The 17550-nt window shown below is 35.9% G+C and overlaps 1 protein-coding gene across 1 annotated transcript; it reads left to right on the top strand.

The window, feature by feature from the left end:
* Positions 1–12310: 12310 nt before the first annotated feature.
* LOC126616225 (cation/H(+) antiporter 15-like) lies at positions 12311–15689 on the top strand. Its single transcript, XM_050284240.1, has 3 exons — positions 12311–12679; positions 13005–14012; positions 14365–15689. The coding sequence occupies exons 1-3, from the start codon at positions 12470–12472 to the stop codon at positions 15574–15576; spliced, it is 2430 nt and encodes an 809-aa protein (XP_050140197.1). The 5' UTR covers positions 12311–12469; the 3' UTR covers positions 15577–15689.
* Positions 15690–17550: the final 1861 nt, after the last annotated feature.

The following is a 17550-nucleotide window of genomic DNA, read 5'->3' as shown; positions in this document are numbered from 1 at the left end:
TTAAATTTTCTGTTAAAATCTCCATTAATTGATGACATGGCGCCCACATGGACAATGACTAGGCGCCATGTGGATATTAAAAGATTAAAAAGAATTAAAAAATAAAAAAAATTGGGGATTATTCTACGTACCCAACCCCACTCCCACCCAACCCTCCATCATTTCTCTCTTCTCTCCTTTGCGCCCAACCCAAACTCAGCCATATCGAATAAGAGCTTCCTCCTTGGCTCTCCCTCCCCTCACAACTCCCAGATCTGCAACTCCCTCTTAAAACCACCAGCCCTCATCGAAGGCAACCACACATTCGCCTGATTCTGCTCCCACTAAACCAAAATCGCAATACGATTTCTTCAATTTTATACAAATTCAATTTGTTTTTTCCATTTCGATTCCTAAAATAGATGGACAAAGATTTGCTTCTTCCTCAATTTTTTTTTTTGTAGAGAACAAGGTATATACTTTAAAGAGATAAAAGTCAGGGTTTGTGGTGGGTCACGAATACAGGATGATCGAGACAGATTGTGCTATCGTGCTCATGGAAGCCGGAATGGACCGGCAATGGAGCAGGCGAGGCTGAAAGTGAGGCAGGGAGTGATGACGATGGCAGAGGTAGATGTGGTGAATCAGGACGGTTGGAAATCTATAGTTTTGAGAAGCGGGTAGGTGATGCTCGGGTGGGGTGGGCAGCGGCCATAGAAAGAGAAATGAGGAAGGTTTAGGTGGGTGGGCACAGAGGAGGGAACAGAGAAGGGAGGGATGACTAGGTGGGTGCGGGGGTAGGTAAGAATAAGCCCAGATTTTTTAATTTTTTAATTTTTTTTAAGTTTTTAATTTTTTTTAATATCCACATGGCGCCTAATCATTGTCCATGTTGGCACTACGTCATCAGTTAACGGAGATTTTAACATAAAATTTAATGGATGTATGAAAGTGTCCCAGAATTATGACTTTAGGCACCACTCTGGGACGAAAAAAAAACATGATGTATCAAATGTTGAAAACCTAAAAACTTCAAGGTAGTAAACTGAGATTAACCAAAAATAAATAAATAAAAAGTGTTCATACACACAAAGAGTGGAGGCATATGTTTGTGCTTAATAAAAAGATCATGCTTTGAATATTTGTACATGATAAGTTTTAATAAGAATTAGAAAAAAGGTATTCAAGCAGACTTGGACCGTTCCCATTATAAAAATAAATAAATAAATAAATAAAAAGTGTTCATACACACAAAGAGTATGAAAAGACTATCTAGTCTTGTATTACAAAAAATAAAAATAAAAAATGATGGGCAATAAATGTAACTTCTCATATCTAAATTTTACTATTTTTATTGAAGCCTCAGCTACAGGTGATGTTAAGATACATTTAATATTAAGAAAAAAAAAAGACAAAAACCTCCCACTTCCACTCCCACCCACATTCTATCTCTCACTCTTTCCCCCTCTCCTTCCCATTTAAAAATAAATAAATAAAAAGTGTTCATAGAGTGGAGGCATATGCTTGTGCTTAATAAAAAGATTGTGCTTTCAATATTTGTACAAGATAAGTACTAATTGTTGCAGTCCTATTAGATTAGGAATGTGATTATGTAAATCCTAGTATATCTTGGAATATCTCTTATATTCCTATTAGGAGTAGATTATCTATTAAATGTTGTAATTATAAAGGGTAAGGAATTAACATTCCCTACTACTATAAATAAAGGCACAATAAGGTAGAATAGAACATACCCACAATTACACATCTCTTTCTTCTTTCTCTATGCCGCACCCTCTCTCTCTTTCTAGCCTCCATAATTGTTCAGTAAATTATACCTACAACACGTTATCAGCACGCTCTTGACTCTGCGCTAAAGAAAGTTTATTCTTCAATAAGGGGAGTATTACGTTTTAATCATTCTTTTTATGATTAATTTATTATTTTATTGAATTGATCTACATGATATTGATTCAATTTAATTTTTCTATGTTGAATGTGATACAACGCATTGGAGATGCAATTCCGACTTTATGAGAAGGATCTTCTACAAATTCAAAGGCTCTTGGTGTTTTCTGCCAATTATGTACGCTTAAAATAAAGGAAGATATTTGAAACGACCTTAAAGCATGAAAACATTCCCCATGATGCATGAACCCCTATGTTTATATTTTCCTTCCGATATATATATATATATATATATATATATATATATATATATATATATATATATATATATATATTGTATATGTTCATATATTTGTTTCATGCATTACGAAATTTTTTTTATGTGGAATTTGTGAGTCAAAGAATCGAAATAAATTAGAAGCAACTAGGGTTTTTCAAACCCTAGATGTCGAAAAAAAAAGAGAAAAAATCGTTGAGTCGCATCAAAAAACTGTGAGCCAAGCAAGCCGTGCCCAACTGGCCTAAAGCCAAGCCAGGACAGCAGCTTCTTCTTGGGCTTTACTGTGCGTGTAACAAATCAGGCCAAACGCTTGGGTTACCATCGCTGGGCCTGCAGCGCCTCCAGCCCACACTTAAGACTCCAATAGCTGACTGGACTCGTCCTTTTATTCTCCCTTGGCCCGCTCTAGCGCCTGAAGCTTTCTGGGCTTCCTTTTTCCTTTTAGCTCGAGCCTCTGTTGTAGTCTAAAGCTTACAGAAAGCTTGTTGGGTTTTGCTTTTCTCAGCCCGTGACTGCAGCAAGCTTGCAGCTTGCTTTCCAGGTTCCTAGGTTGCCTGCAGCAGCCTTTTCCAAGCCCAAAGCCTGCAGCCTTTACTGCAGGACGTCATTTTGGACAGCAGCTAGCATAAACTTGCTGGGCTGCCACTGTTCTTTCGGCCCAAATGCCAATTTTTGGCCCATTACTTTGTTGTCACACCCACTTATGTAGGGTGTCCTAGCCTAAAGCTAAATTCAGATTATATTTTCTAATCACATGATCCGAAGCCATCTAAAGTGAATATGACATGAACGTCATTATTTTTGCTTCTACGATCAACTCCGAATGGTCCTGATCTATTAAATTAATTAAAAGTGATTTGCAGTCCATTAATCTGATAATGCATCTAAAATTATTGACATGAAGATCACTTTTGAACATTAACGATTCAATAATTTATTTTTATACTTAGCACTCACACTTAAGTTCCTGAAGCAACCCAAATCCACTACACTTAGTTGTATATTGCATTCTGTGTTCTTGCATGAACCTCTCTTTTATGAACTAAGCGTTCATAAACTAAATTGAACCTGTAGTTTCAAATTTAGTGCCTTTAAAACCCAAAGTTTTCATAAAACAATACACCCATGAAAACCCGACGTTTTTCTTGAAAACCATGTCTTAGAACTCAAATATTCTAACTTTGATGCTCATGGATGATTCATTCTCATATCACCACTCACAATCTTGTTCCCTCCAATTCAGTGGATTGTCGAACCGTCACAAGTTCAATTTTCCTGATTTAGACGTTTCTAATAAAAGCCACTTTATGTGGGGTATAAGACGTGAATCTCCTCTTGATTAGCAAGAAGCTGAGAAACCATTGAAGCCAACAATATCATGGAAGAGCTGAATAAGCCTCCGCCATGATCTTCATTCAAAGACTTATGCTCAAAGCATTACAAATGGAAATACCTCCCAATCAAATATGTTAGGGCTCTTTGGTTTGGTTTTACGGATTTTCTAATCATGAAAGACATTGCTTGAAGCACACCATGATTACGTCCATGAATGAGTACAATTCTAAAGTTTATAAATTTGATCGAATTTTGACTGGAGAATACTTTTCTCGCCCTTCCTTGTTTCTAACTCGCCCCTGAAACAGCAGTGTAGATATCAGAAGGTTACCAAATTCTCGGATCTGATTACTACCACAAACATATGGTAAAATCAGGGCCTGCCAAAGTGTGGCATCATGCCCGAAGCATGATCCTTAGTACCTAAAACCTAAGACTTCAAGAATAAGGGATAATATTCCCAAACCTCAACCCTGCAGAATCTACTTCCATCTTGATGGAATAGATCAATGGTTATGCACCTATTCGTGCCCCTACCAATGTTGTTGAGGAGTACCATTCTCGTAGTCAATATGTGAGATTGATTTTGCTCCACCGAACTTCGTTAGAAGAGCAAAATTTTGACATGGATGACCTTGTTGGCCGAATCCCCTTAATAAACCATTTACTTTGTAAACATTTTTCTATGTTCTTGGTTCAAGTTTGGTGTATGTTTTACTTATGGCTAACCTTATTGATATTGTCTTCAAATATGAGTTAATTGAATCATGTTTCTTAATACATGTGACCGATTCAATTAAACACGTGATTAGGTAGGAATATGGGAAAGTTAGTTGTCTAGATGAATGCGTACTACGCACAGTAACTTTACACCTAAATCACATCTCTAACAACGACTTCAGGTCTATCCAACCTGATTAAGAGCATTTGGCACGCTCCTCGTTGTATGAATGGTATTGCATCACCATTTAAAGGATTTTAAATTCTCCCTGACGTTGAGTTTTTAAGGATATTCGAGATGACAATGATCATAAATGAACCACTGAAGAAAATAAAGTGGAATATCTTTGCACCACTTCCAAAAATGAACCTGAAGCTTTGATTTAAGGCCAATGGGTTGTCTCCCAACTGGGAACACACCACATGTGGCCGACCTGGAGCTAGGTGATTAAGCAGTTTACTTGTTTTGGCACGATCTTTTTGGGACACTTAGGTTGAACAATGATGCTACGACGCATCTCCTTACCCGAAGTAAGGATCTTGTGCCTACAAGCACACTTTGCTATAAACTGCTCGTTTTGGGAAATTTGATTTCTAAATCATCCCTAGTAAAGATACAAAATGACTCATTTTTCACAGTGGATTTAAGGGAATATACATGGACTAATCCAACCAAAATGCGGACCTTATAAATACTTATGGTTTTGGTTGATAAATCGACAAACTAGTCACATGTTTGTCCACACACATTGCTAATAAACCTCCTAGCCGATTAAGGGTTCACCACCCTACTTATCCCTTAAAGTCTGTGAGACTAGATAATGTCGGAGAGTTTATATCAACGGTTTTCGATAAAGTATTGCATGTATTTTCGGTTTATAATTGAACATCAAATTCTCATGTTCACCCCAAATAGCCTCGCCTAGCGATCATAAAGTGTAATTTAAATGATCGCCCGAATTTTGGTAAATGTACCAAGTTTTCGGTTTCTGCCTAGGGCTATGTAATCTTGAATGTAGTTATGTTAGTCTGCCTTGAGGCCCATTGCCACCCAACCTATATGACGTTACAGTTGGTTACTAGGTACGAACCTGACGATTTTCGTATTTACGCGATATGCATTCCATGTGCCAAGTTGCGCCGCCGCAACGTACCACCATAAGTCTTCAAAGAAGGATGTGTATCTTTTGTCGATCATAATTCTCCTTCACATTAGCTCTCTTTGAGCCATTGTACGAGATCTCTTTACCGCTCATTTGCAGGTTGTCACTTTAATAAGACAGTCTTCCCGCCGTTAAGGGGAGATAAGAACATCAACGTTCCTATAGAACGTCGCGAATTTACGTGGACATTGCCCACTATGTCTCATCTCGATCCCCATACCTCACAAGTGTGATAAGTAAGTGCGATGAATTCTAGTTTTCAGAATGTTGCTCTAGACGTATTCCTATGATCTAGCTAAAATGACGAGATCATATACCAGGTGCAAACATGCCTACAAGGATAGACGTACTTAACGGACGTCGAGTCAACATCCCTGGAAGGTGTGCCGCCCTTGTTGGATGATTTGGATACCCTTGTTGGATGGTGTGGTACACCGGCGGATAGCCAATCAATCTGTCTTGGCCTGGAACACGACAGATCATTCGGTTCGTAAGATTCACTTCCTTAGAATAGGAAGATACGACACAACAATGAATCTAAACTCGATCGCTGTCTCAAATCATTTCCATCTCAAGATTAATCTGGATTTCTCCCGAAACTTAAAGTTCTTGGTCCAGTATACTAGTTTGGATGAGCTAAATGGAATTGAAATGAGATTACCATCGATGATATTTTCACTTATATGGTAGCTATAGACATAAATGAAAAGAGACGATATTGAACCGTGTTCCGTTGATTAAGTGACAACGTAGAATTGATTAGACAACTTAAATTGCAATCCAGGTTAAATTCCTTACCAAAGTGTGTTTTAGACCTGTCGTTCCTACACTGCCCAAGGTAACCTTAATGTGTAATGGGAAATGAAGCGTTATGAGATGAATGAAATAGTGCGATATGATGCACGCCCTACGGTGCAAGGTTTCTCTCAAAATGTCATGTGATTGATAGCAGTATTATGAAATGTGGTTAGTGTTTTCTCCATGGGGATATAGATACGGAGATTTACATGTAAGTTCCCGAAGAATTACATGGACTGCTTCAAATAGTTCCAAAACCACGGAACACCCTCTTAACTTGTTTGAGGCATTTACTTACAATCCGACAGATATGGTATACCCGTCTAAGTGATTATTTGATCAGTCACGGATATGAATTATGCCCTTGCGTGTTAAACTATGAAGTCTTATTCCAAATTACTAGAGTTGCAGTTTATGTCGTTAACACGAACCTCACTAAGACTCCGGAAGAGCTTGAGAAAATTGTCTCGCACCTAAAGATGGAATTTAAGATAAAGGATCTTAGGAAAACTCATTTATGCCTTGACCTGAAGTTGAAGCATTATTCTGACAGTATTTTGGTCTACCAGTTGAACTACACCCCGAATGTGTTACCTTTGAGTATACATTTGATCGTTTATACGTTATATGCAAATGAGACCCTTGAAGAGGTTATAGAATTCGAAATTCCATATCTAAATTTCAACTTTGCGCTTCGTTGTACTTAGCTCATTGTATATAGACAGGACATCTTCTTCGCTTTTGATCTTGGTAAAGATACAGCACTGCGCCTACACGCATCCACTGAATTGGTATTAAAGACGTACCCTGAAGGTACTACGAGGGCAAATCCCATCGCATCTTAAGCAGATATAACCCCCTGATCCTTGAAATGATGTTTGCCTTGTTTATTATGCTGATGCAGGTTACTTATCAAACCCGCACAAGGCAAAATCCCAAATAGTTGTCTTTACTGTTAGGGATATCGCAATTTCTTGGAGGTCCATGAAATAACCTTAGTTACGAAATCTTCAAATCGTTCCAAGACTCACCTCACTTCACTACACCACAAGTGAGACATGGTTAGGAGTTCTTGTTGAGCAATTTCAAAGTACTTGCTGTGTTTTCATCCATCGTTGAGTCCCAACGACGATCCATGAAGATTATGTCGTATGTATCCACCTGACCAAGCCATGATACATCAACAAAGTCAACACCAAGACATATTGCGTCTACATCTACATCAGCAAGGCATCAGGAGATTGAAGTCATGCAAGCTGATCCCAGACAACCTTGCCGACCTCTACACGACGTCACTACCGAAGTCAACCTTCCAGAAGCTTGTCCAAGGAATTGGTATGCCTAACTATCCTATGCAATGCTTGTAGTCTCATTTGGAAGTTATGTCAAACTCATGGGAGTATCTAAAAGTATACTCACTTGATCTTAATGTACTCATTTTCCCTACGATTAGGAGCATTTTTCCCACTGGGTTTTTGCTATCTAACTAGGTTTTAACGAGGCACCCATCCTGAGCTAATCATACCCTTGTGAACTCTTCTACTTGCGTTCAAAACACATATAGTTTTGACTTAATGCAACTTCTCACTTTTCTCTTTAGAGTGTGGCTTTTTCTCCTACCTTGGGTTTTACCATAGCGAGGTTTTGTGAGTTTTACTTTTTATACATTCTTCCATTGATTTGAGACTCACATTCACTCATTGTGCCAACGACTTCATCAACTATACTTACTTCATCACTGAAGACCTGATGCGCCATTTACTTGAGTATTTACACACTCAAGAGGGAGTATTGCAGTCCTATTAGATTAAGGATGTGATTGTGTAAATCTTAGTATATCTTGGAATATCTCTTATATTCCTATTAGGAGTAGATTACCTATTAAATGTTGTAATCCTAAATGGTAAGGAATTAACCTTCCCTACTACTATAAATAAAAGCACAATAAGGTGGAATAGAACATACCCACAATTACACATCTCTCTCTTCTCTCTCTATGCCGCACCCTCTCTCTCTTTCTGGCCTCCATAATTGTTCAGTAATTATGCTTACAACACTAATAAGAATTAGAAAAAAAAAATGAGAAATTAGGTTCTCATCCTTCCTTTTGCTACTCCATTGATTAAAATCCTATTCCTTTTTAATTTTTGATCAAGGTCCTTGGGTATTAATAACATCATTAATTATTTCAATAATAAAATATTTTTTATTTCTAAATATATTCATTTAATGTTTAAAATGTTACAATTAGTATATTTATATTTATGACTAAATTTTTTATCATATATTTTTAGTTTTAGTTTGTACCCATTTTAATTTGCAACCCTTTTTTAATTTGTACCAATTTTCTTTTCAGTTTTAATTTGTACCCATATATTAATTTCTTTTTGTGCCCATATTTTTTAAAGTTTTATTTTATTTGTACCCATGTTTTTTTTTAAACTTATTTGTACCCATTTTTTATTTTGCCAAATGTACCCATGCTAATTATATGTACCCATTCATGTACTTTTTTCAAAATTTTGATCTTAAAATGTACTCATTCTTAAATATACCAATTTGTTATATGTAAAATGTACCTTTTTTTATATAAAATCTATTCAATTTTTCTAATCCGTTTTTAAACTTATATGGGTACATTCTTTTTGCTTTGATTTTAAAATGTATCCATGTCAAGTTTAATCGAAGAAATTTACTAATGTTATTAAGCCTAATATCTTCTTCTTTTTGTGATTTTGAAGAATGTACCCATGTTTTGATTCAATAATTTTTTGGTTAATTTTGATGAATGTACCCATGTTTATATATACACACAGACACAATAATATATTTATATTTTAATATTTTTAATCCCACAAAATATGGTTTTTTATTTAATATCTCATTTATATAAACAACTATAATTTTTAATTTTTAATTTAAAAAATATAGTAACGTACATAGAAATAAATTATCACATTAATTTCAGGGACTTCGATCAAAAATTGAAAACCAACAAGGTTTCAATAAAAGAATATTCATAGCTAGGGACCGCAACCAAAGTCTCCCCAGACTTAGGCTTTGTCAAGTTGACAAGAGCAGTATACTTCCCCAACACCCAAGTATGAATCCTTCCCCCATATTTTAGATAAATTTAGTTTACAATATCAATTGTGGTAAAAAAAAAAAAAAACAAGAGAGAGAGAGAGAGAGTTCAAACTTTGAAATTATATGATATTACAAAATAGATTATACTAGTGTCCACCCTATGTTGGAGCCTACTTGTCCAGCCACTGCGAATGACGTATTTTGACCATACAAATACCATAATTGAAATCGTTAAGTCTCTTTATTATCATGTATGGAAAAAACAATCATTCAATTGGGAGATCATTTAGTCATCTATATGTGTCAAACAAATCAACGAATTTGGTAACAAATAACATCCCTACGATGAATCGTCTATTTATTTGATTTATATGAATAGCTACGCGAACTCCAAATTTAAGAATTTTTGTGGAGATAATATTTAGGTGGTGATAAAGATAATGAATTGATTGTATAGTGAAGATACATTTATTAATCACAAGTGAGTGGACAAGTAGGTTTCCCTTGGGCTGTATTCATCCCCTATGGGAATTATCCCCTTTGAGAATACTGTCTCTTCACCATATAAATTTTATAGTTGAAACTGTTCAATTTGTTAATCTTCTTTTGAAAATATATTGAACTCATATATGAATTACAATCCAACAGCAGGACAAAAAAATTAAGTGTGAGAAAAATATATTGAACTCATGAGTCTAATAACCTATAAACTAGTGAGTTCTACAAGTGAAAACAGGGGCAGAGCTAGAAATTGTTGTTTGGGTGGGGGGGGGAGGGGGGTTTGTGGTGGTGGGGGCAAAATATTGAACACAAGGATAAAAAATTTAAAAAAAAAAAGAAAAGAAAAGTAAACTAGATATAAGTCCAATTTTGTAAATCAATATTGGGTTTATTACACTTTGTTGGGTCAGGTTCATTCGTTGATTATTCACGTAAGCTTATTTTTATTATCCTTTAATTAAATTGCGATATATGTTATATATTATTTATTAGATTATTTTTTACTTAATTTTAGTATTAAATATTCTTTCTCCTTCTTCCTGCTCCAAATTCGTATCTTAATGTTTTTCTACTTTTATCATAGATTAATTATGTTAACTATTTAATGTTATAAATACTATATACATATACATGCTCTTGAAGGGGAGGAATCCTCATTTCAGCCAAAAGATGTGGATGATTAGGGCAGTCGTCTGATTTCTTTTAATGAAGGAAATTTCTTTGAACTAAGGAGAGGGATCCCCATTTCAACAAAGTGTACTAAATAAGCTGACGTGTATGAAGATGACATTTCTTTTTACTATTTTCATGAATGATGGATAGATTAAGTTTTATTTATTTTCCTATATTCTTCCTCCATCATATGTTGGATGTATTTAATCAATATGTGGTGTAGGTATCATAAAGTTTCTTCTTATTTTTTTCAAGGAAAGTAGTTAGATCTTCAAACTTAAATATTCAAATTAAAAATGTATAAATCAAGAAATTCAATTAAAGGGATATGTTATTAAAGTAGAAAAATAGGGCATTGGACTAAATCTAATAACCGCTCAAATTTTTGGACCTAAATCAAAGTGCCCCTAAAAAAATTATCAATATTATTATAATTTTGAATTACTCCAAGAAAAAAGGTTTAGCATGTTTTTTCTACTATTTATTTGGCTTCTTATTTATGTAAATTGTTAGGGTAAGAGGGCTGGATAGTGGCAAAGTAAAACAGGGAGTTGGAAATTTTTGGGGGAGCCAGGGTCATTTTAGGGCCTTTAGTAGTTCTGTCGTTGAGAGAACAGGAGAAAAAAGAGAAGTCAAACTAAAGATGAAAGTAACTGAGACCCGCTGTTTTTGTTATGTTTTTCAAGAATCCAATGATTCGCTCCTTCAACTTGTTAAGGGATCAATTTTTTAAGTCAAATGGGCAACCTAAATTAATTAGTCAGATCAATGCAACTTTTTTAGTTTTTTCATCGTGTATTGATATGGTTCATGCTTGTGGTTTCCTTTAAGTACTAAAATAAAACTGGGTAAAGATAATCTGGACTATATTAAAGATCTTATTAAAATGAATTCAATGATATAATTTTCATGCATGGTAAACCAATAAAAATATGATTTAACACCACATAATAGAAATTATGCATTAAAGATATCATACTTAGGTTGCCTGATTCTCTTATGTATACGTATTACACTCACTCAAACTACTATAAGAGACCTAATAAGATAAGTATGCAGAGCCTTAATATATACTTTTAAGGGTCCAAATAAGAAAAAAAAAAGAACTATAGTTGTAGATTAAAAGAATATAGTGTTAACAAGTGTTGGATTATTCTGATGGATAAAACTTTCTTGTTCAATCTATCACCACCCATGTTTCATGTCACCCGATTTATGTTGGTCATGTGTTAAGTTTGAAAATTCGTCACATGAGATGGGCGTGTTGAGAATGAATTCCACATTAACAGAAGAAGGAAACTTACATTATATTATAAATAGTTAGGCTACTTCTTATATTGTCAATTAATTATGGTAGAATCTCAACTTTCTTATTGTGAAAGTCTCGAAAAACTCCGATCACATGTTGTAGAACTAACCCTTAGTCAGCCCATCCTTATTTACTTTGGCCCAAAGATAAAAACGAAGCATGCGGAAGAACTGAAACAATAGAAAGAGACCTGCACAACTCAATCAATATCCCAAGAAAGACAATAAAAAAATTTTAAAAAAAATTATACAAAACACCACAAACATATGGCTAGAAAATATGCTCCAACCTGCCTAAAACCTAGAGAAGACTCCACGCTCAAAACTTTTGAACATTAATTTTGTTATAATATGTAATCTGCAATATCTGATATAAAACCAATCTATGCAGTTGGTGTTACACCTAATATATTGGAATGTTTCCCACCTCTATAGCCGAATGGTGTTCTTGCCAAATTTTGTGGTGAACAGTCACTATGAAATATGGCCTTCAAATAAAGGCCAACGCTCAATAAAGAGCCAGCTTAAAGGTTTGACCAACCCGCATCATCCTCCTATCCATCACCTCCATACTTGCTTCCTTAAAGCTTTTTCTCCGTGTCTCCCATCCATGCAGGCATGCAACCCTACGTGCGTCTCTCTCTCTCTCTCTCTCTCTCTCTCTTAGTACAACATTTTGGTGAGGCTGCAAGCCTGAGCTTCTGGATGATTCGTCGCAATGCGTAAGGCAAATGCATTCAGTAATCAGACTTGGGTATGCCAGGATCAGAAATCATCAAGACCAAAAGGCTACTTTTTCGGTGATAGCCCTTTAAACTTTCCTACTCCCATCCTTCACGTACAGCTTTCCATATCTGCCCTACTCACCGCTTTCTTCCAGTTAATTCTCAACCCTCTTGGCCAGACTGCTTTCATATCACAAATGCTTGTACGTTTCTACCTACGCTTTTTGTCTCTCTTTTTCCTCTTTTTTCCATTTTCTGGGAGCCGCTATTCCCACTTCAAAAACACTATTTTGATCTCACAAAATAGTGCCTGATGACAAATTGAGGGTGGGAAAAACACGCGTTTCCCTTTTTCTCTGTTTTGATATTGTTAGCTTAAAAATGTAGAAGCGACCTGTACCCATTGATTACAGTGCTTGGTATTGTATATTGTGTATCAACACGATATTGACAAAGCACCGAATATTGTAAATTAGTACCCATTAAGCACTCTTTTTCTGTCAACCTAATTTGTATGTTATGCATCAGGTAGGTATTATATTGGGGCCATCAGTATTAGGATCAGGCAATGCCTTTGCAGATATAGTTTTCCCACTGAAAAGCTTTTACATCAGCGAAACCTATGCGTTATTTGGTGTCATGCTGTTTGTCTTCCTAGTCGGAGTGAAAATGGACATAAGTTTGGTGAAACAGTCAGGAAGGAAAGCCGTGGTCATAGGCCTCTCGGCTTTCTTCGTCCCTTTGATCCTCAACATCGGCTTCGCTTTAGTCCTACGGAAGACTGTCGCGATGGAAGCAAGCCTACACAAGTCGATCATCATCATCGCAGTGTTTCAATGCCTAAGCTCGTTCCACGTCATCTCGTGCCTCTTGGCTGATTTGAACCTCCTCAACTCGGAGATTGGGAGATTGGCTGTGTCTTCCTCAATAGTCAGTGGGGTGCTATCTTTGATTTGGGTCGGTTTGGCCTTTACAATAAGGCAAAGCAAGATTTCAAAAAAGGATCTTAGTCTACCCTTTATGGGGTTGAGCTTGTTTTGCATGTTCATACTCATAGTCTACATTTTGAGGCCTATGATGTTATGGATGGTTGCACAACTTACAGATAAAGAAAAATCGGTGAAAGAGAGCTACATTTTTTCAATATTTATCATGATCATGGTGTGTTCTCTTCTTGGTGAGGTTATGGGCCAGCATTGCATACTGGGGCCCATGATTTTAGGGTTGGCAGTGCCAGATGGCCCACCACTGGGATCAGCTTTGGTTGAGAAACTTGACTCCTACGTCTCATTGATTCTGTTGCCAAGCTACTTTGTGGTCACTGGTGCAAGGATTAATTTCTCTATGATAAAGATGAAGACTGTGTGGATTTTGGAGCTCTTGGTTATGAGTAGCTTTCGTGGTAAACTTATAGGAACTATGGTGCCTTCTCTCTATTGCAAAATGTCTCCTGTCGATTCATTTTCACTAGGGCTTATCATGAATGCTCAAGGCATTATTGACGTTCTAACTTTGAATCATGGATTGTTGCTCTTCGTAATTATCTCCACTTGCACCTTTTTAATTATTACTTATGCACTATGCTTCCCCATTCCTATTGCATGATATTTTATATAAAAAGAAAAACTGAAAATTGATCTTTTTAATCGGGGGAATGCAGAACACCTAAACAGATTTTGTGTGTGTCATTTGTTCATAGATAAGCACATACACTCTTAACCTTGTTTGTTTCGAACAGATGAGATACTTTCATACTCTCCTTCTCTCATTTGCAGCAATTTGGTAATTATGATGTAAACTTTTAAGTGAATTTTTCTTATGATCTAGTTCTCTGTATAAAATATTATGTGTCCTCTAAATTTTGTTCATTTGTGCTTATCTATTCCAGCTGATTGACGAAGAAGCCTATAGCATTATGGTTCTGTCAGCATTCGTCTTAACTGCAATAATCACCCCCATATTGAAATATCTGTACAATCCATCCAAGAGATACATGTCCACCAAGAGAAGAAGGACAATTGAGCATGCCTTGCCCAATGCTGAGCTTCGCATTCTTGCATGCATATACCAAGAAGACAGCACCCCTTCCATCATCAACCTTCTTGAGGTCACCAATCCAACCCCCCAAACCCCCATATGCTTTTATGTTGTCCACCTCGTGAGTCTATCAGGCAGAACTGCCCCAGTCTTCATAACACATCGACTCGGAAAAAGGAGTTTTAGGACATTTCAATCCGGTGACTCAGATCGGATGGTCAATGCCTTCAGATTATACGAAGAACATAGCTCTGGTGGCTTTATAATGAATGCATTCACAACCATTTCTCCCTATGCCACAATGCATGATGATGTTTGCACATTAGCATTGGAAAAAAGGACTTCCATGGTCCTAATCCCATTTCACAAGCAATTCAATTCACTAAGTTGCATGGAGGAATTATCCAAACGTATAAGGTCTGTGAATCGAAACATTCTTCGAAATTCCCCATGCTCAGTTGGGATTCTCCTAGATCGTGGTACCTTGAACACCAACGCATCTCTATCATGCAAAATTGTGTACAGTATTGGGATTATCTTTGTAGAAGGACCTGATGACCGTGAGGCATTAGCATATGCAATGCGCATGACAGAGCACCCTAATGTCAGCCTCACGGTCGTTAGATTGGTGGACAATAGGAAATTCAATGTGCATAAAGAACATGATTCGGAGCTACTCAGCAAGTGTAAGATAGCAATTGCTGGGAGAAAACAACATGTTTACAAGGAGGAACGTGTTAAGGATAGCGTGGACATGATCAATGTGATTAGGCCCATGCAAAATTTTTATGACCTAATTGTGGTGGGGAGACGCCATGATTGTGATTCACCATTGTTCATGGGACTCAAAGAATGGAATGAGTTTCCGGAACTTGGGTTCATTGGAGATATGTTGGCATCTTCAGATTCCAATTGTGAGGTCTCGGTGTTGGTGGTGCAGCAACAAATGCTTGGAAATGATCAACAGATGGTAGACCACAACAGCTTTAAGTCCAATGGAACCCCCTCATTTTCTGTCGTGGATATGCCTCGTGATGATAGAGTGCACCCACTTCGTTATTAGCAAAACAAACACATTAGAGAAATTTCTTTGTTTACTAATTTCTCACTTTTGCTTAATTAGAATAGCTTTGTACACGAATTCTGCTTATGCAGGGTGGGTGAATATGAGCTAGATAGAGACCATTTTTCTTGTAAACTATATTTATTTTTTCTATTTCTTAAATTGTATAAACTTTGTAAATTATATTAATTTTTATAGATACTAAGATGAGAACATGCTTTTAAGTACTGAAGTAGCTACAATAGTATGGTGATTGAAATCACCACTGGGGGTCAAGCCAATTTGGAAGACCCTCAAATAAGGAGGGAGAAATTAAAGAGAAATTAAAGACCATGGTTAATCAATCTAGTAAACTTCGAGTGCAAGAAGATGCAACCAATAAGAGGCTAGATTATCAAATTGCATGTTCTAATTTTTTGCTGTATGGTATCAGTTCCTCAGTGATTCCAATTGCATATCAAGAATATTGGCTTTTTTTATTGAAGAATTTATTTATTCATCAAGATTCACGTCAACTTTAGTTCTTTTCAATATTAACCCGAGGTCGATTTCTTTACAAGTGGAAGAGACTGATGTAAACCAAAAAATAAGTTATTCAAATGCAATAAAATTAAAAAATGATGCGACGTTCAATCAAGACCTTGGATGGCTGTGGATTGATGTGCGTTAGTCGTCTGAGCCATGGGATAGGATCCTGGATTGGGCTTAGAATTTGGTGGGTCAAAGTCGTGCAATTTTGTGTATATGAAAATATATTGGCCTCATAGCATGCCTTATTTTTATTTATAGCCTAAACACAATTTAACGCGACTTTAGTATGGTATGTCATTTTGCAACCCATAATTAAAATGGGTTTAAAGAATTTATCAGTTAATTTTATTCATATTATTTTTGAAACTTTACAGTTTAATCTATTTTCTGGTAAATTCTGAATTAATGATTCCATTTGGCTGCAATACTTACATGTATCTAATTAATACAATCACCATCTTGACAATCATATGATGATTGTATTAAATACATATTTTTACATGAATTATATATGACCGTCAGATATGGTGATTATACTAAATACATGTAAGTATTGTAGTTAATCCTGAATTTTCAATTCATATTCACGAATTGACGTATGTAATCCCTCTATCATTCATCCCGTTGTTTGAGTAATCGTTTACACAACATGTACAAATCGATGTTCTCTAGGACATGCATGCTGCACAACTAATACACACAATTGCTAGTTGGTGTATTTGTTGTCTTCATAAACATCGATTGTTCCATACTTATTCTAAGAAACCACATCCACAAAGTTGAGACAAAACTTTGAAACTAAATATAGGTATAAATAAAGTGTAAAAATACTTGTCAAAAAAAAAAAAAAAATATATATATATATATATATAATAAAGTTTAAAATTGTGATCTTACCCCTTTGGCTGTGTGTAAAGATGGACTACAGAAACTTTATACCAACGACAAGATCGAGCAAAATGCCAATTGAAAGATGATTGTCAAATTATATGTCGTGCAATGCAAGCACGAGTTGAGAACCAGAATCCCACAAATTCATACCGCCACCACCAAACAAGCAAATAAATGGGATATTGCTACCCACAAGGAGAAGAAAAGAAAAGAAAAAGGTGATATGGAAAACTCGAATATATATCATTCATGACAAAACAATAACTGATAACATTATGGGGTAATACATAAGAAAATAGGGACAAGCAAGCAATAAGCAAATAAACCACTGGCTTGACTTGATACCATTGGCCCATGAACATTTTGATGTCGAGGCCTTAACAACTCATGGGGACAGGACAGATAGGATGTGCTAGATTCCACAAAACCGTGTAAAATTGAGTTATGTTCCACAACAAAACAAGTTCAAAATTTGGGATCCCTAATCACTTTTATTTCATGTTGATATTTAAGTCTATTTACTTTCATTTATTCTAAATTTCTAAACAATAA

This window comes from Malus sylvestris, chromosome 3, assembly GCF_916048215.2.
Source record: "Malus sylvestris chromosome 3, drMalSylv7.2, whole genome shotgun sequence".
NCBI lineage: Eukaryota > Viridiplantae > Streptophyta > Magnoliopsida > Rosales > Rosaceae > Malus > Malus sylvestris.
The sequence above is the reverse complement of the archived record's forward strand: the minus strand, read 5'-3'. Positions and strand labels throughout refer to the sequence as shown.